Source organism: Notothenia coriiceps, unplaced genomic scaffold, assembly GCF_000735185.1.
Source record: "Notothenia coriiceps isolate Sejong01 unplaced genomic scaffold, NC01 NC01_scaffold00012620, whole genome shotgun sequence".
Taxonomy (NCBI): domain Eukaryota; kingdom Metazoa; phylum Chordata; class Actinopteri; order Perciformes; family Nototheniidae; genus Notothenia; species Notothenia coriiceps.
Genome location: NW_011345321.1, coordinates 179,625 through 199,261, shown reverse-complemented (window position 1 = coordinate 199,261; position 19,637 = coordinate 179,625). Strand labels below are relative to the sequence as shown.

The window sequence follows — 19,637 nt, the reverse complement described above, 5'->3', positions numbered from 1 at the left end:
CATTTTTGCCCTTTTTTATGGTTGATCTTAGACATATTTGTTTAAGTTAGATAGAGACCAGGTAACAGACAGGCACAAATATTTATTTACACAGGGTAATAGCAAGACATGAAGTATCATTTTAAATACAGATTAAACATATCAAAGGTATTTATTTGTCTTCATTTGAGTCCCAAGGAGAGTGGTAACAGTTGTGAAGGACCATGTTATCAGAGCAACAGTTGAACATATTCCCAATATAATTGTCCACATTTATACAGATCTGTCCCAGTCATTGGCTCACTTGCTGGTGAAGTATTTTGAATATTTCTTGTTGTACATCAACTTGTTGTCCACTCTGACCACATTCCTCAGGTTTTGCCAAAACCAAGGCTCAGCAGCAGCTGATCTCGGCCACTCCACAACACTTTTCTCACAGAGCCTCCTCCTCAGCCGCACGAAGTGAGAGTGCTGCAGGACGGGCTCCAGCATCAGCAGCACAATCACATCCAGGTTCTCATCAAGCAGTCTTTGGTGGGCCAGATACATTGCCAGTTTGAAAACCCCGGTCTTAACGTAGCCCTCCGTCAAGACGAACAGGGTCTTGCGACTGTACTGGATGCTCTGAGTGAGGTTATTTACCAGGGGGGCGCCGGGGGTCCAATCCCTCTCCTCAAGACACAGAGGAAGATGCTTCTCTCCTTCCTCTTCCAGTTTCACTCGCAGATTCCTCATCACCCATTCAGTGACATGTGGATCTGTGGTGTCGTAAGTCACAAAGACATCATAAATGGCACCTGGTGAGTTAAAGGCTCTGTATCCTTTTATCTTAGCTTTCATATAGTGTATCACGTAGGAAGCATCCCAGTAAAAAAAGTGGGAAACTGTTGCCACAAACAAAAAAACAATAATTAATGAACTTGTGGTAATGTAAATCAAGAACGCCTGACTGTCATCTATACACTCCCTAATGTCAAATATGATCAAAGCTATATCTTTGTGTTGTGCTGGTGTGTCACATTTCACATCAGTGTATAGTCTAGGAATCTTTACATTACTTGTTTCCATCCAAATAATGAAATCAAGTGCATCGCAGGTACATTGGAACGGGTTGCCTTGCAAGAACAAAGTGTGAAACTGAGATTCAGGGCTCAATGGGAAGGTGGATTGATTGATAATAGTCAGTTTGTTGTAGCTTAGGCTAAGGGCTGTAAGCTGTTTTGCTCCATTTACAAATCCACTGTCCAAGTGGAAAATGTCATTATGACTCAGGTCAAGGAAAGTCAAAGTATGGGTTACGTTTGAGTTTATAACTGTCACATTAGGTAGAGAATTGAAGCTCAGGTCCAAAATCTGAAGTTGATGGAAAAACTTGAGTCTGTCCCATTTAAAATCAGTAAGCAAGTTGTGACCTATGCGTAGTATTGTGAGGTTACGCGGCAAATATTCATAAACATAGTCTGGAAGCGTTAAAATGTGGTTGCTAGATATGTCTAAAATTGTCAAATTAATAAGATTAGTAAAAATGCTCTCGTATGAGAGATCTGTTTCTTTCCAAAGGGTCCCCAGAAGATTATTTGTAAACTGAAGTTCTGTTAATGAACGGCTGTACATCTGTTTGGTGGTTAGAATGGAAATGGAGTTATGACTCATATTCAGCACCCTAAGAGCAGGAAGATTTTGTGTGAAATTTAAATTAAGTGTTACCCCGTACGCTTCAAAGTAGTGTTCATTGTAACTAAGGTCTAGCACTTGTAGTTTCTTTAGTTCTTGGAAGGCTTCGCTATAGGCCAAATCGATCTTATTGAATGACAGGTCCAGGTATGTTAGATCATGCAGTGGTGAAAACTCTGTACCATTAGGTGCTGCTGAAAATCCATTTTTCGAGAGGTTAAGACATGCAATGTCTTTATAGCCAACAAACTGCTTTGGAGAAATGAAGAACATATTATTTGAGCTGAGAGATAGCACTCGTCCAGAGTTAAAACACTCTTCCTTGACAAGGCTCTTCACGTGCTCATAAACAAAATCACCCGGATGGGGAATTGTGAGCGGAGGAATAGAACGTTCGGACCTCTGATTGTAACCACCGCATGATGAATCAAGCAGATTTCTATCTGGAGTGGGAAAAAGCTTGTTTTCTGCGAGGTACATCACTTTCAGGTTGTGGAATTTGTAAAATACAGTGGAATCGGAGTGGATAATAAAGTTTGTCCCTAAGTTCATGATAGAGAGATTTTTGAGTTGGTACAGAGGTCTGAGAGTCTCCAGTCCAATACTCTGGAAGACCAATCCCTGCAGATGAAATATTTTAAGGGACTTAAGATTTGAAAACTCTTCTGAGATATTTAATTGTGTAGGGTATAACTTGATACCATAGTTGAAAGAGATATCAAGTCTCTCTACCGTAGGAAGATGTCTCAGAAATGTTGCCTCCTCAGTAATTGCCTTAAATAAGAAGTTAAATGCCAGGAACAATTGTTTAAGTTTGTTCAGACTCTTAAACCAGGAAGGATCCAGGTGTTTCAGTGAGTTTCCTCCCATATTCAGTATCTCCAGCTGGGTTAGATATTGAAATGCATTAGGATCAATATCAAGAGACTTTTTTGGACAGGTGACACAGGGATATGGAGCGTTTTCACATCTTGGACAGTTCCCTTCTAATTTCAGGACTGTTAAATTTGGAAGCATAAGAAAACCATCAGGGATGTGATTTATTCTGTTATTATCCAGCTTTAACACGCCTAATGATTGTGGGAAACCATTGGGAACTTCAGTTAAGTTGTTATGGGACAAGTCCAAATGCTTCAGTTTGCTCATTACTTCCAAACGGTTTTCCATGTTAACAGATGTCTTACAAGGATTGCTGTAGTAGCAGTTTCTGGATAAAACTAACTGTGTAATATTTGCTAAGCAATCAAAGCTCCCGTTCAACAACATAATGTTGTTACTGTTCAGCTCGATGATTTCCAAACTGGGAGGAAGATTAGCAGGAATTTCCTTCAGACCAGTGCCACTCAGTCTCAGTTCACGCAGTTTTGTCAGATTTTTGAAAGCATTCACAGTGATGTTCACCGTTTTGTCATTGTTTGCTCTGCTGAGATCAAGTATGGTCAGATTCAGCAAGTTGGATAATGAGTCATTCCAAATATTACAAATGGAATTGTCTGATAAGTTGAGATAAGTTGCATTGTTGGTTATCCCATGAGGTACTTTTTTCAGTTGACGGCCTTCACAGTCAAATAGGACATTAGAGTTATTGTCGGCTGTGACATCACAAGGGAACTGCAGTCTCATCCACTCAGGTTTGCTTTCAGCGGGCTGGATCTTACATTGGCAACACAGATAGGACAGCAGCAAGTGCATCCAAACTGCGACCGTCTGTGGATGAACAACAGAGTTAGTGGAATGCAGCGAGGTATAGTCAGTTATCCACAAACATGTATAAACAGATTGTATATCGTCGATACATTATACATTATGAAAAATGGTTTATTCACCAAGCAAACCTGTTTCAATATCAATATGGGGACCTGACTTCAGGTCATATTTGACAAATGGTATTTATGAATGGCACCATTTGTATCCAGCAGATGGCAGCACTTTCACTATTTTGAATAATTAATTATATTAACACCTTGTCCAAACTGAGGCCCGGGGGCCAAATGCGGCCCATGGTCCATTTTTAATCGGCCCTCAGCAGATTCTAAAAGTAGGATAATGGAATATGGCCCACACCTGAAACTTGTGCTTGTCTTATATTGTACTTCGTAAATGTATATGTACAAATATATTATACAGTATTCATGTGTTGATAAGCCCACTTTTCCAAAAAATGCAGGCAATTATGGTTGAAAGCATTTCTTAACAAATCTTAGTTAATAAAAAAGCCCAATAACTTATTTACATAACAAGCTTGAAATATACCTTTCATATTTCCCCGTAATAAAAGCAATCTGAGTCTTCTGTTTTAAGGCTGCCAACAAAATAAATGAAACCCTATGGAAAGCTGTGATGTAGGCTGTTTCTTTTCTTAGTATCAAGCATAATTTACCTACATTTATTTTGCTAACTTATAACTTAACTGATGAGGCAATATACCTCACCTCTAGTGAGTGGCCCAGACCTTCGTATGTTTTTCTGTATGTGGCCCTCAATGAAAAATAGTTTGCCTTACAGCTATAAATAATTAACCTCTTGCTCAACAAGGGCTATCTAGTACCAAAACAAGTGTAGAAAAAGGCCAAAAGGTAGTTTATTGACTCAGAAATGTCAGATAAACAACTATTTGTAACCAACATTAGTCCCCATAAGATATCGTCGTACCAGGCTATACCAGTCACACCAAGCTTTAGCAGCAAAACGCCTGAGGTCACTGAACTATGTAGTATGGTGTATTATTGCATAAGATTTATACCGTGTTATTATTTTAGCACTTCCTCTAAAAGCTACACATTCTCACTTTGACAAACCGTAAGTGTAGTTCCTTAATCAGTAGGTTATCTAAGGTTGTAGAGAGACTTTAACAGAGACAGCATCACATTGTATTCTTTATCAACCTGTTCCAACTCTAAACAAAAGCATTGAGTTAGTGAAATATTGATAATAATAAATATGAATGAATAATGTTTGTAATCTCTAGTCCACCGATCACTGCTTGGTAATGGGTTTACTGTTACTCTAATAATTGAGATCGATACTGATTGAATAAGGTGACAGGAATAGTTTTTTTCAACACAGTTGGGAGTAAACTTTAATGTTCCATATGAAATGTAAAACAACACATTATAAAATAACAGTTTTCAATGAGTCAAGTATACACAGTAATATATAGTGCCGTAAAGATAATTGCAGAAACACAAAATCAAAACAGATTACATTAAAGAAGAATTCAATCTAAATCCATAACACACGCCGATGAATAAAGTTGTAAGCTACAGTTCAGTAGATACATCTATATATATATAGAGCAAACCTTAAGAATATACAGATAAATGTGTATCAAATAAACTCACCATCGTGTATGCAGCGTATTGATCCTTTGTGTTTCTTGAAATACAGCCTTAAAAAACACGTGACCTTGTCTGAAGTCACTACGAGTTAATGTTTTTAATGTTAATCAAGAATATACAGCAGCCATAAAATCCACCGGTTGCTGAAGTAAAACTAAACTCTGGTTCTGGGGCAGAAGTATCATTTCATTTGAAGAAGTGCTTCTCTTTCACTTCCTCTTTTCTTGCTATGGTGGAAGTATGTTCGTATCCCGGACAAAGACATTTTTATTTATTTATCTGTGGTGATGCCAAAGAGAAGCAGCAAGTTCTCTATTAAGGGACTGCACACAAACGGTCATTCATATAACAGAAATGCATTTCAAAACTGGGTTGCTTGGCATTCAAAAGTTATTATTTATATACAGAAGTACAATTATGAAATGAAAGGAGGAACTAAGAATGAAAGTTTGTTGTCTTAGAGTGTCTCCTTAAAGAGGTTGTTGTATTGTTTGTGACTTTCAGTGGCTAACACACTTCTCAGGCTGAACCAGAAGTACAACTGGGCCTGAGGGTTAGTGGGCCACTCCAGCACCGAGCGCTTAAAGAGCCTCTTCCTCAGCCTCAGGTACTTTGAATTGCATGGTACTTTCTCCAAGAGGATCAGTACAATAACGTCATTTTTTTCATCCATTAGCCTCTGGTGGGCCATGTAGAACGCTGTCTTGAAATTGCCACTTTTGATGTATTTGTTGGTCAGTACGAACACGGTCCTCTTGCTGTTGTGGATGCTCTGTGAGAGGTTGTCGATCAGAGGACACCCGGGCATCCAGTCCCTCTCCTCCAGACACAGCGCCAGGCGGCGGTCCCCGTGTTCCTCCAGATGAGCGCACATTTCCTTCAGCACCCACTCCGTCACGGCCGTATCCTCCTTGTCATATATTACAAAGGCATCATAGGCAGAGGTCTGGGAATACAGGCGGCCGTAACCTTTGAGCTTTGCCCGGCAGAAGTGGTAGATGTACCAGACGTCCCACAGGAAGAGGTGGCTGGAGATTGACAGGGTGAGGAAGCTGAGGACGAGGGAAGTCATGAGGGTGTACAGCATGATTGACAGGTAGTTGTGCTGGCAGGCTAGCAGGTCCACTGAGATCACAGGGTGACCTCTTTGAGCCCCCGGGCTGGCGCACGTAACCTCCGTGGCCAGCCTGGGGATCTTCACCGTGGTCGTGTTGAGCCACGTGATGAACCAAGTTGCGTTGCAGCTGCATAGAAATCTGTTTTTGTGCAGAAGCAGCATGTCCATGTTATTAACGACATCATCTGGGAAGCTGGATTTCTCAATGTGCTGTAGGTGATTAAAGCTTAGGTCCAGATATTTTAAGTTGTGGGCACCCTTGAGGAAATCTGGCGTGAGTTTCAGGATTTGGTTTTTATGTAAAAGGAGCTTCTTTAGAGATTTGGTACAGAGTGACAACATGGCTGGAACAGTGGTGAAGCTGTTTCCACTGAGATCTAAGACGTGAAGAGAGTGCAGAAGGTTTAGTTTCTCCCAATAAAAAGATTTGTCTTTTAGTCTGTTATTTTTTATATAGAGCTCGGACAGTTTGTCCGGAAAACCACTGAACACTTCTTGTGGAATGAAGGGGAGGTTGTTATGCGAGATGTCGAGAACAATCAGATTATCTAGTTTCTTAAAATAATTAAAATACCGGTTGTCCCCGTCCCTCCACAACATGTCTAACCGGTTATCTATGAACTCTAACCTCTCTAGAGATTGACTCTCCAACTCTGTGTTAGTAGAAGTAGAGATCTTGTTGTGGTTCATGAGCAATACTTTGAGATTTTTCAAATGTTTGGTAAAATTAAGCATGTGAGTCAAGCCCTCGGACTCAAAGTAATGGTTGTTGCGACTGATATCCAAGATGACCAGATTTTTCAGCTCCTGAAAGGCAGTGGGGTAGAGCAGGTCGAGGCGATTTGAGGAGAAGTCTAAATATTGTAAATTAATCAAATTGCTAAATTCAGTGCCATTAAGACTTTGGCTCATTGCATTCCCCGACAGATTGAGGCATCTCAGCTCTCTGAGATTTAGAAATCTGGGATGCAAGAAAAAAATGTTGTTTCTGCTCACATCTAGGGTTTTGCCGAACTGACTGCAATTCGTGTTGACAAAGGATGCAACCGTGCCGAGTTCTTTATCTTTGTATTTGCAGCTGCGTGCATATTCATCATATCTGAAGTAATGAATCTCTCTCACTTCCTTACTTTTGTACTGAGCTGCAGGGGACATGGGGGTCCAGTACTGGGTCTCCCCCCCGGAGAACCCCACAGAATCTTGGCCGTCAGAGGGGGAAGATATTTTATTGTCAGACAGACTGATTATTTTAAAGCTTTTTAATTCCATCAGAATACTAAGGTTTGTGATTTTAATAAAGTTTGTACCCAAATCTATAACCTCCAAGTTTGTGAGATGTTTTAAAGGAGCAATGCTCTCTGACTTGAGCTGCTGGAACACAAAGCCCTTCAGTCTGAGGATCCGGAGGGATTTCAAGGAGGAGAAACTGCAGCTCAGCGTCAGTGTTTCAGGGTACCTCTGAAGCTCGTAGTTAAAGGAGAGATCCAGTTCTTCTAGTTTCCCAAGGTGATGAGGGAAGTGCGTGACTCCTATCTCTCTTGCTAAAAAGTTTGATGAGAGATCAAGAACTCTCAGCTCTATTGTGCTGGCAAACCACTCAGACGACACATATTTCAGAGAGTTACTGTGCAGACGCAGTGTCTTTAGCTTTGTCAACATTTGAAAAGCCGTCTCGCTGATATTGAGGGCTGAGTTACCTGGGCAGGGGTCGCATGGGAAAGGAGCGTTGTAACAGCGAGGACAATTTCCGCTAATATCTAGAATCTCAAGGTTAGTTAAGTTTTTGAAATCTTCCTCAGTGACTTTTTGAAAGTTGTTGTTGTAGAGGTACAACTCCTTCAGACTCGTGGGCAGTAGATTTGGAATAAAGGATAAGTTGTTTGACTTAAGACTCAACAATGTTAAATTGTTAAGCTGGGAAAATGCCCCTTCCTCTATGCCATAGGAAACGTTACATGGGTTACGGAAATAACAGTTTTGACCGAGGTAGAGAATCTCAATGTTTCTAATCTCAGAGAGGTTGGCTTTAGAAATATAAAAAATATGATTCACTTCCAAACTCAGGAGGATCAGGTTTGCAGGGAGGCCTTTAGGTATACTGTCGAGCTGATTCCCATCCAGATACAGGGCTCGCAGGTTCTTCAGGTCGGTAAAGGTGTTTTCCTCGATCATCACACTCTTGTTGCACATGCGGTCCTTGGGCCCGATCTTGATGGGCACACAGTTGCACCTCATGTCAATCTCAGTCAGGTTCTCCAGACCGTGAAAGGAGGTGGAGTTTAATTTAGGAATATGGTTGATGGTGAGCGTCAGATTGGTCGTGTCTCTGGGGATGCCCGGGGGGACATCTTTGAGGTTCCTCTCAGTGCAGTCAACCGTCACCACGTTCCCGTCGCTCGCCTCGCTTACATCACATGGCAGAGTCTTTGGGTAAGAAACGCTAGCTTTCAGTATGATGGGGCAGCACCACAGGCTCAGCAGTGCCACACTTATCTGTACAAAAAACACATTTGTTCACTGAGGAAAGTGTGTAGGTGGAAAGCTGATAATACAGTCATATCATTAAATAAAACACATGTAATGCACATACACATCAACCCTTTGAGTAAGGTATCTAGATGCCATTTTAAAATACAACCGGCACAAGCTAGAGTTTCATTTTCCTCTATGTTATTTACAGCCCTTCTTATCAACACAATCTTTCATTTCACTAGTGCATACAATTATAAATCAATACAGTATATGAACAAATATTACTGCTACTCACCAGGTGGAAGAACATTGTTCACATGAGAGATTTTTAAAGAGGTCCGTCTACGAGTGCTGTTGTCAGGTTGGATGGAGTACGAACAAAGTGTGACATGAGGATGAGCTCGAAGGTGAAGGGATGAAAGTAACAGGTGGCTGGGTTAACCCATTGTGTGTATTATTAACCAGCATCACTTCCCTTTTGTCATAAACCGCACACATGCAAGTCCATCGTTTACAATGTCTTTGAAGACAGTTGACTGATTGTGTCTGTTATGTAATGGTGTAAACTGGCTTCATGCAAATATTAGCTACTTTGAAGGAGTTTCTTGAAAAAAAAAGAGATCAAGGTTGACGGTGTCTTGCTCTTATATGACAGTTTAACAGCTGGAGGATTTGTGGGTAATTCAGTGAGAGGGGAAAGAGTTGTTTCATTTCAGGTTAGCTTGCAGGGGAAAGTGAAACCTGTGCACATGTTAAGGTTGACCACTTACATGGTAAACATGCTATTCTAGCACAAAGCAGAATAGTTTTCCTTTTACTTAGTAGTTCCATGGCTTAGTAACGTGATTCATACAGACAGTATTTGTCTATCCCAAAACCCAATGCAGGAATTGATACTGCAATTTTAGAAAAAACATCCACCTGACCATACTTCAGTTAAAAGAGTTGATGCCAAAGTGGATTTTTAGCCATGCTAGCTGCTATTGATCTACCTCTTTAGTCCAGACTGAATTTTATAGCAGCCATACCTTACTGCACTGACGTCAATACTTTTGTTAGCGAAAAATTACCTGCAGAACTAATGAGAGTTCCATCAGCCTCATTTGTACTGTGAGTTTTGTGCTGATTAGCGAAGGTTAGCATGCTAACAAGCTGAACTAAAAGGGTGATCACAACAGTATGCAAACGCTCTACCCTGAGTGAAAGGGGCCATCATCATGATTAATGCAAAAAGCATTACCACCAGTCAGGATTGAGAATATGGTGAAATCATAAATTTCTAAACACAGTAAAAACTAAACATGGGTCAAGCGTCCTTTATTTATTAATAATGCAAATTTAAGAAGCACTTAAATACCATAATTGGTACTATACTTGTATGAGAGGGCGGTCATAAACAAAACCGCACTCTAGTTATTAGAATTAAAAACAGACAAAAATAATTTGAAAAGACTTTAAAAGTGTTCATCTTTTTAATGATGTTGACAAATAATAACAGATAAGTACTCCGTTTCCAACGTGTAAACTGCTCAATAAATTAAGGTGACTCCAGCAAAAAGTAATATGCATTTTAATGATTATCACGTCTTGTCCTGTGCAATGATTTGTCTATAGCTTTATATTGTGTATGCATTTCTTTAACATAATATATATTCTTACAATTTATAAACAAGGTACTTACTGTATAAGGTTGAAATAATCTACATGGTAAAACCCTACTCTGACCAATAAATCATAAAAATAATCCCTATCATATAATATCTGATAATATACTTGAGAGGAGCGTCATATTCTTCTTCATAGAGGCCTTAATATAATCTATTTAAAACTTTAATGATTTATATAATTTATTTTAGATAATAAAATATCGTATACACAAGGCAAGTTGTTTTCATCACAGCAGTTCACATTGGTTGTCAAACCCATGTCTCTCATGTATGGCTTTTAAAATCAATAATCAGGACGGAATAACAACAGTTTATTTGTTGAGCAGTGTTTTCAGTGAGTGACTTAGTGCGTTTAGAATAACAGACATGGTGGCAGAGTGATGTGTCAGTGCATTCACACTTTGGTCACCGGGGGATCTTCCCGACGCTGCCTCTGCAGATTTCAGCAGACGCACGTAGTTCATGACCACCTCCTCCACCTTCGCCACCACCTCCCGCCGCTCGCTCTCGCTCAGCTCGTCCACCAGTGACAGGCAGGCCTGCGTCAGACAGCAGAGTGTGTGGAAGCTGTGAGTCAGCGTGAGCAGCAACTCCTCCGGGCTGCTGTACTCCACAGCCATCTGACTGCAGGCGCTGCTCAGCACTTTGGCCTGCGTGAGGAGCAGCTCTGAGGACGTATCCGTGTCGGCCTCGCTGACCTCGCGGTTCCCACGTCTGGACGAACGGCCGACGCTGGAACGCAACACGCCGACCATCACTAAGGCATCCTCGCGTGCGAGTGCGAACCCTGTGTGAAGGCTGTATGTTTTTCCCTTCATTGAATTGACACGAGCCAGCCTGGCTTCGAGGCTCATGTCTTTCATAGCTTTAGAGTCAGCTTTCAAGACAGCGTTTTCCTCGCGATTGAAAGAAAGAGAGCTGACGGAGAACAGAGGCGTCTTTTTGTCTTCGTCATCACCGTCAGTGTTTTTCTTTCTCCGCAGGAAGCAGTGACTGAACGGCCCACGGCACCTCCACGTCCCCGTGCCCAGCCTCTGAGCTGTGGACTCTGAACACATCTGCCTTCTACCAGATGGATTAGAGGCGACGGAACCCAGGGACCAGCTCTTGGGCAACGTTTTGGCAGAGAATATCCTCTTTACTTTTGGGGGATCTTGAGACTGGAAGTTCTGACTGCCACCCTTCCTTGTAAGTGTGGCTCTTGTCTTCTCTAGCAGCGCTTCTAGGCTCCTGGAAGCTGGCATTATGGCGCTCCAGCTCCTCCTGAGCATCCGATCCCTGTGTGGCTTCCTGAGGCTGCTTGTTTGAGTGTCACATGAAGGTCCGCTTGAAGGGAAAGCCAGGGCTTGTGGGTCGGGCTCGGGGCTGGCCTGTGTTAGCCCGCCGAGCTCTGTGCTACTTCTTAAAGATGAAGGTGACGTGGTTGTGGTGGTGGTACTGCTCTCAATACAGAGAGCTAAAGATGACTCTTCCCCAACCTTCTCCAGCTGTGTGCAAGCTACACTAGGGGTACAAGGGAAACAAAAAGCACTGTTAAGCATTTCCCTGACCGCACACATTCAGCTGTTATAAACTATTTTCAAAGTTCTGGAAAATATGATAATTTGCATCAAATGATATCATAACTAATTAAGGTTCAAACAGATACCTAAATATAGGTAGAACAACGCGTAAGTAAATGCCTTACTTGAAACACAGATTATTTTTAATTAAAAACTCTTCGAGAGGCTTAAAGTGGAGAAGGTATTTTGAAATGTTTAAGTTAAGAGAAAATTCAAAGGAGGAGACAGAAACAGAATTATAATGCTAAAATAGATGCTCAAATAAAATAGAAATCACCTGGAGTATTTCCACATGCTTGCAATGGCATTAAGTTTAAAGCACTTCTGTACAACATCAGAGAGCTGCTAACATTGTTTTTCAGTCTTTCCATTTAGCTAGATAAGAGAGAGCACCCTCCTGTGTAGTTTTACCTGTGGTTTCTTTTATCTTGGGCATTCGGTGGCTGCCTTCCCGTGTGATCCCGAATCCCGGCTCCGCACTGGTCGCTGCGTGGATCTTCCTCAGCAGGGTGGGGTCTATAGGATGGCCGGCCCTCCCCTGACCTGGGGGCCCGTAAGCTTTTTCCTCACCAGGTGTGTAACCCAGCCCCTTCAGCGAGGACTCTGACAGTACATGCATATTGTCTGTGGCACAGAGAGGAGAATCCATGGGAGTGACACAGCTGCTGCTGCCTGTGCTACAGCCAGCGTCTATAGAGGAACACTGGGAGCTCTGCAGAGAATGGACGCCTTCACTCTGAATGGAGGACATGCGCTTGTTCACGTGGTATTCGCGTGAAAAAGCGTGCGGCTGCTCATTGTCCTGTGAGGCTGCTTCTCCTTCTGCAAGACCGGGTCCTTTCGAGGGTGAGTGGGCATTTGACTGTTGGCTTCTTTCATCTAAGTCCCGTTTGTCTCCCTTTACTGTCAACCTGTCTGCGTGGGAAGCCTGTGAGTCATTCACACTTTCTGGAGAAAGATTTTCTGCCATCTTGTTTCCGGGCTGCCATTTTTGATTTCTGTCTTGAAAGTGTGTTCGCCCCAGATCCAGTTGATTCATGTAGTAGGCATCTCTCACAGTGAAAGCGTTGTACTTCCCAACAAGATGTGCGGGCTCGTCTCTAGCCGAGTCGTGAGAGGTCATGTGACCTCTGTCCGAGGATTCGCAGGTTTCTCCTTGGACTCTGCTCTCTGCCTCCCCCTGTTTTCCTCTCTGCCTGCTCATTACTGAGCCCATGTGCAGCTTAGTGAAGTATTCACTGACTGATTTGATCTCCATTGTCTCTGGCTCCATCTCACCGCCATCTGAGTGAAAGATCTGGGAGGAGGCGACAGCAGATGATTTCGCCTCCTCACCCTGATGCTCCTGTGGGTTGTACTGCAAAGCTCCCGCACGGCCAACGCTGGCTAAAGCGGACTGTGTCTTCTCCTCGTTCACGGCTGGGTATCCTTCTGCCATGGCCATGTGCATCCTCAGGTGGTTCTCTGAGTGTCTTTGAGCAGTGGCCAGCTCTGAGCTCTCTGTCATCTCTGAGGAATTCGTCTCGTTGCCAGAATCGGAGGAGTCGGGACTAAATGCCCGTGATATTTCTACACCTGTGTATCACAGAAAGACAAACACTTCATTAATGAATTCATCTGAGGCTCTCGACAAATATCACAGATAAGGGGAACGAGTCAAAAATAATTAATGGTGATGACAATGTGATTCAACATGTGAGGGAGAAAAGGAGTTAATGATAACTTTGGAATAACACAGAAAATAGTACATCAATAAAGAATAACTACTTTAAGATACAATGAAAATACGGATCTTTTTGAATATTAGCATGCTATCGTGCAGTATGTAAACATTATAAAATGGTTCATGAAATAATAAAATGTTGAGAAAATGATACTGAAATGAACAGAAATGCTGAAATGAATGAAATGCTCACACAAAGGGAAACATAGAACAAAATGGGCTTTATTGAAAAAAATCAACAATGACAAATCAAAAGTGAATGGCTGGAAAACGTGTGATGTTAATGGATGAACGTTACAATAGTGTAAGGAGAACCTGTGCTACTCTCGGACTGAGCCGGACTCTGTTCCTCAGACGCAGCGAGGGCCTCTAGTGCCTGTAAGGTGGAAACCACTGCATCGTTCAGAGGCTCCCCGTGGCCCTCTGCTCCGAGGGTGGGCACTGAATCTATGAGAGACACTGGGATATCATTGCGGGCCCCGTGGGAACGAGTCCCGGCCCCCTGCTGCTGCTCCTCCTCGTCAGAGCTGTCCCTGAAGCCGGGGGGAGGAGCAGCGATGGCCAGGTTGAGCGAGTGCAGCAGAACGTCACTGTCCTCCTCGTCATTACCCTCCGGAGGGGGAGGGAGGGAGGTCAAGTCAATGATGTCATCGCTGGACCCCGAGAGCGAGAGCAACATGGGTTTGTCTATGTCACTCATCACCATGTCCTCCTCACAACTGATGTCGTCCTCGTCCTCTGCGTCATCGGTCGTCTCCGCGTAGCAGATATCGTGCAGCAGCGGCTCCTCGATGCATTCCGTGGGACCGAAGATTTTGGTGGAGTACTGATACCCGTCCTCTATGGCATCCATCATCTTATAGTCCTCCTCGAGACGCCGGTACATGTGGCTGTGATTGTCTAGAATCTCTGGGCCCTCCTCCATCAGTCTCTGGTAGCCCAAATTTTGGGGGTTAACACTTTCTAAGGGAGGATCTCCAAATATGAAGGAGACCTTTGCACTCCTGGTGGAGTCTTGGGGTTTGGGCCTGGGGATGTTGAGGTAAGTTTGGGAGCATGGGATTCTGCAGCACTCGGCTCTCTCTACAGTGTGCCCCGGGTGCTGGGCCTGGTGGATCTCCGTTATGTACACTGGCTGGCCTTCAAATCTCCCGTGATCCAGGTATTCACTATCCTGCTCAGAATAATCTTGGTTGCACCTCTGGTTGTTTCTGTCCTCAAATCCTTTATGGGGCGTGCTGTATGTACACTCGATGGCCTGGTAGGTCTGCTTTACTCTCGCTGCTTGGCCTGCAAAGAGGAACCAGAGCATGAAAACAGGTCTATTTAAAAAAAGAAAACGTTCTGATGAGTCATGCTGTGGTCATTTCAGACATACTTGTTTCTGTGTTTTTGGCCACATTGAAGATGGAGCGCCGAGAGTCCACCAGTAATCTGTAGTAGCCAGCAGTCAAACAGGCCAGATTCATCGCATCAACAGACTCCATTATGAGAGTGATGGGCTGTGAAAGAGACAGATAAGCAGTTGATGATAAGCACAAAATAAATGGGAAAGTGGGAGTTCCGTTATAATGACTTGGTGTTGTTAAGATCAAAGCCCTAGAAAATATTCACACAACCAGACAGCGAACACATTTCTATATTTTGAAAAGAGGATTTGTTAACCTTTACGTCCAGAACATGTAGATCCACTCTGACCCTGTTCTCGTCCTCTGTATACATCTCAATGCGGTTCACATGACTGAAATCAGCCAGAAGAGCCACCAGGTTTGTTTTGGTGTTGATCACATGGCTGATGCCGTATTTGGGCCCCACCAGCAATGTCACTTCTGTGTGCTTCTCGCCTTGCTGTGAAAGGGATGAGAGATTCAGGATCACTTTCTGCATGCAAATGAACAGCCTGTGACACACTGTGTGGCTGCACACCATGTGATAAAATGGCCTCACTCACAACTAGTGTGGATTTAAAAACCCGTCCTCCGTACAGCCTCAAATCGCTGAGATACTTCAGATAATGCACCTTTGCTTGCAAGGCAGTCAGCTGGAATGGGGAAGGACACAAGAAATATAGGTTGGGTTAAAAGCAGAAATGGGTAACACGAAAGAAAAAAGTTGCAACAATATCTATTCAAGCAACCACGCAGCACTAATTGTTTTAATGAAGCCCCCCACCAGATGGTAGTAAAGAGTCTTTCCAAAGATGGGGAGACTTGCAGATAAAGAGGGAGGAATAGAGGAAAGGGGAAGATGTACCCTACCTTTTTACCAGGCGGCACCAGGTTCTGGTTGGTTTTGAGGATGTGGGTGAGGGCTTTTTTGATGTTCTTCTCTTTCATGCTCGACAGCACTGCAGGCGGCAGGAACAATGCCAGACCCCACTCTTTCCTGTGGACGCACATTTCATAAAGATTAGAGAAGGTCACTCAATCTCTATGTCAAATAGGCATGTCATTACTCTTCCTCCGAGGTGGTGCATTGATTATCTGACAGGGTACAATCAGAACCATTACCTAACCAGCAGTGACGTATCGTCATGCATTACAGAAGGATGGTGACAGTGAGATCATTGTTTTGTTGTAAGAAAGCCTTCTAGACTTGGTAGGCAAACAACACAATACTCAATGGTTACATGTTGCAGTGTGAAATCTACTTACTCAATGTACTTAAGGGAAACTTTCTGGGACTGCTTGGCGTTGATGGTTAGAATATACATTTGCAGTGCAGCCAGATGCAGGGCCGTGTCGTATTTCAGCTCTGACCCAAATCTCTCCAATACCACATCATTGCAGCTCTGGAGGAGGCGTAGAGGGAGAGGACAGGGGGAGGTTACACTTCAATTACCTTCATTATCATGAAATGCAAGAAGACAACACACCTACAGCCCCCACATGTTAGCTAATGCCGTTAGCAAACGCTCAATTCTCCACTAAATCCGAGGAGTCAGAATAGCATACTGTGAGTCCTTAAACGTCGCCATTAAATGTACCTGTATGTGTTATCCACATCTGCTGATATTCACCTGAACATAGAGGTACTCAAATGCTACCGCATCTCTCCTGAGCAGGTCCACGGGATCCTTCGGGACAAAAGTGATGCGAAAAAAGCATTTCATCTTGTGCGACCCTGGCCTCTGTGTCACCTATGGCATGAGTCGAAAGATAAAGATGGTCCCATTAGGCAACAGCAGATCTTATACATTCATGTATTCCGTCAGGGTTAATATACCATTTTGACAGGGATTCAAGGAATGGTTTTGGAAATAAGCTTGTTTGCTTTCTTGCCAAACGTTAGATGGGAAGACTGGTAGCTCTCATGGCTGGGGTCAGGAAATGGTTAGCTTAGCTATGCTTAGCTTATAAAACAGAAACAGATGGAAACAGCAAGACTAACTTTTTCTAAAAGGTTAAAACAATCACATCAATGTTTATTTTGTCTTCTATTGGATCCATTCAAATGTCAAAATAAGAAGTAGTGGTGTTCATGAGGAAATCTTTTATTCAGCTTCTCTGACAGACGAGTGATTTAGCATATTTCCCAAAATGTCAAACCTTAGCTTTTAACATCTTTCAAATATAAGCAGTCAGACTGAGATAGTCTGCAGGTTTGCTCCGGTTTTTCTACAGCCTGAATACGCAAACACCTGACTGCATAGTAAAGTCGACGGTGGTTGTCTATTATTTAACTGTGTCTCTCCTGTTTAGCAGCACCACAGAGAGCTGTCCCACCTGAGTTAGCATCTCCTGCTCATGCAGGAGCATCAGTTTGCTGGCAGAGCCCTCGGCTCTCTGCTCCAGCATCAGAGAGAAGTGCTCGATGCTCCTGATGGAAAGCTTCTCTTGCAGGGTCAAGATGACGTCCTTTCACACACACAAAGTCATCGTTAATACAATATAGGAAGTGTGCAGATGCAGCAGCATGCTCAGCCCGTCGCCAACACCATAATTGAGTTTATGGCTGAGCTCACACAAAAACAACTGAACATACTTTGAGCCTTTTAACTGACAAAAGGAAAAATGATGGAAATGCTAATTGCTGACCAAGATCTTCAGGCTGCCGCACATTTAATTGGGTTCAAAAGTTAGTTTTGTTTCAACTATAATTTCCGTTCGGATAAAGTTCTGAAGGCCACAGTGAAGAGGAGATTGCACTTTATATTGTGCAGAGCAACTCGGAATAACATTCAGCATTTAGACGTAACATAAATTAAGATTATGCAACTGCATTTCACAGTAAAGCCAGGTTCTTTCCTGCACCTACCTTGATGGATGTGCTGCTGTCAAATTTAAACGATTTAGTTTGCCCGTTCTCCAGGTACACCTTCAGAACATTTGGCATAAAGAGAAGGGAGTTGTCCTTCACCGTTTCCTAAAGATGGAAAAATAATCATTTGTTCAACAAATCTCTAAAATGACAGAAGATGATATACTTTAGTGAAAGTGCAGGAGGAGAATTGTGTCATTGAAAGCCCCCTGTGAGAAAATGATTGCACATTCAAGAACTTAATAAGTAAGTAATTTGAAGGTTTAAGGGGAAATTAAAAAAATATATAGACTAATGTGCTTTCTTGCTATAATGACAGAGTTGATACACTCCCATACTTGAATGGTTATTATTACAGGAGCCCATCCAAAAATAGTCAGGGTTAAAACCTGTTATACCACAAGGTGTGCTTTTAACACATATTTGTATGGGTTAAACATCTAATATATAACATGTTAGTGAGCTATAATAGGTGTTGCTAGGCAGATTATTGCAGGTTTACTCTCCTGACTGTAACTTCATATTCAACAGATACATATAAGCCTACTGCATGAGAGTGATATCGATTTTCTCATCCAGAAGAAAACATGTATGTTTTACAATTTACACTCGTTTTGTAGTGAGAGTAGTGCTTGTTACGCACTAACGCATTGTAGTTCCTAAATTCTTTCTGGTTCTATGAATGATGCTGTTCTTTTTGCTCACTAATAGATATTTGTTGTTTAGGTAGGTCTTCTTACTTTGTGGTTACTCTCTAAGAAATGTCTGCATTGTGTCGGACAATTCTGAAAAATCATGGAGGCTCTCTGTGAGAGTGCCTTCCTATTTCTGCCAATCATCACCACATGCTCTCTATTTCGTTCCAGCGATGAGGAGCAGGTGCCTTTCTCATGCGGGTCTGTATTTTACCATTAGTGATTTTGATATTTTCCCTCTCCTCTCTGCCTGCTTTCACATTGAAACTCTGCCCGCTGTCGCCTCCTGTTCAGATCCTCGATGTGTACAGAGTGAATCATGTCCAGTGTGACTTACGGGGACCTGGCCATTGATGATGACCTCCTCAGCGAAGCGGACTTTAACAGGATTAGTCTTTAACTTGGCCTTTTTGGCTGCGCTGATGAATGCCGATTTGGGTGACTTTTGAAGGGGAAGAAGAAAAAAACAGATTGAAAGGACAATTAGTTCCTTTTAAGGGATTAGTCATTTCCTTTTTTCAGCTCCACAAAATTCAAGGACATGTTTGCTTCTGAAAACATGACGACATCCCATGTCTCCACTCTGATGTTGAGGCATTACGGGAGGCTGTGTGTAGGACACAAGAGCGAGGGTCCCCTCTGCTGGCTGCAAAGAAAACAGATGCAACTACAGGGTATATTATAAGAGCTGCATGCTCCTCTGAGTATTCTGGAATACTACATCCATGTTTTCTTTGCAAAATCAAATCCTTTTCAGGTTGATAAGTGGCTGTTTTGCGATGACTCTACTCTCATCATGATAAGCCTCTGAAACACACACATTCAGAATGCGTACGTAATGTATGTAGATATTACATTTTCAAGTTAAGGGGAAAGGTTTTACATCATAAAACACCATTATTATGTTACAGTGTACAGGGAATGAAAAGATGGCACCACTCTAGAAACACCATATATTTTTGCTGTGAGCACTCACACATGATTTGGTCTATTTTTTGAGGTTATTCAAGCATAATGTACATTTCCACTGACTTATTATGTGCAGAATAAATAAAGGTCAACTATACGCTTCTGGCACTGTGTTCACAACCATCTGGTGCCTCATGACTGGGGTAAATGTTAAAGTGGCAGGTTCAGTCGAGGTCTTTCA

The 19,637-nt window shown here is 42.6% G+C and overlaps 3 protein-coding genes across 7 annotated transcripts in view; all 3 read right to left on the bottom strand.

Moving 5' to 3' along the window:
- Nucleotides 1-83: 83 nt before the first annotated feature.
- LOC104947494 (toll-like receptor 7) lies at nt 84-5,231 on the bottom strand. Of its 2 annotated transcripts, XM_010773524.1 has the most exons (3): nt 4,995-5,231; nt 3,312-3,360; nt 84-737 (listed from the first exon to the last, which is right to left on the bottom strand). In XM_010773524.1, the coding sequence occupies exons 1-3, from the start codon at nt 4,995-4,997 to the stop codon at nt 280-282; spliced, it is 510 nt and encodes a 169-aa protein (XP_010771826.1). In that variant the 5' UTR covers nt 4,998-5,231; the 3' UTR covers nt 84-279. The 2 variants fall into 2 exon arrangements, with proteins under 2 accessions (XP_010771826.1, XP_010771825.1); XM_010773523.1 differs by having other exon boundaries at nt 84-3,360.
- A 40-nt stretch (nt 5,232-5,271) lies between these two features.
- tlr7 (toll-like receptor 7) lies at nt 5,272-8,948 on the bottom strand. Its single transcript, XM_010773522.1, has 2 exons — nt 8,876-8,948; nt 5,272-8,601 (listed from the first exon to the last, which is right to left on the bottom strand). The coding sequence occupies exons 1-2, from the start codon at nt 8,888-8,890 to the stop codon at nt 5,449-5,451; spliced, it is 3,168 nt and encodes a 1,055-aa protein (XP_010771824.1). The 5' UTR covers nt 8,891-8,948; the 3' UTR covers nt 5,272-5,448.
- A 1,085-nt stretch (nt 8,949-10,033) lies between these two features.
- Nucleotides 10,034-19,637, bottom strand: part of frmpd4 (FERM and PDZ domain containing 4) — a 39,891-nt gene continuing 30,287 nt past the window's right edge. For all 4 annotated transcript variants that reach the window (XM_010773516.1, XM_010773514.1, XM_010773515.1 and 1 more), the window contains 12 exons: nt 18,825-18,929; nt 17,790-17,897; nt 17,258-17,389; nt 16,552-16,671; nt 16,187-16,323; nt 15,791-15,917; nt 15,484-15,573; nt 15,198-15,380; nt 14,911-15,034; nt 13,848-14,822; nt 12,221-13,384; nt 10,034-11,745 (listed from right to left, as the gene is read on the bottom strand). In XM_010773516.1, the coding sequence (XP_010771818.1) occupies nt 10,559-11,745; nt 12,221-13,384; nt 13,848-14,822; nt 14,911-15,034; nt 15,198-15,380; nt 15,484-15,573; nt 15,791-15,917; nt 16,187-16,323; nt 16,552-16,671; nt 17,258-17,389; nt 17,790-17,897; nt 18,825-18,929 (4,452 nt within the window). In that variant the 3' untranslated portion in view covers nt 10,034-10,558. The remainder of the gene's footprint in view (nt 11,746-12,220; nt 13,385-13,847; nt 14,823-14,910; nt 15,035-15,197; nt 15,381-15,483; nt 15,574-15,790; nt 15,918-16,186; nt 16,324-16,551; nt 16,672-17,257; nt 17,390-17,789; nt 17,898-18,824; nt 18,930-19,637) is intronic.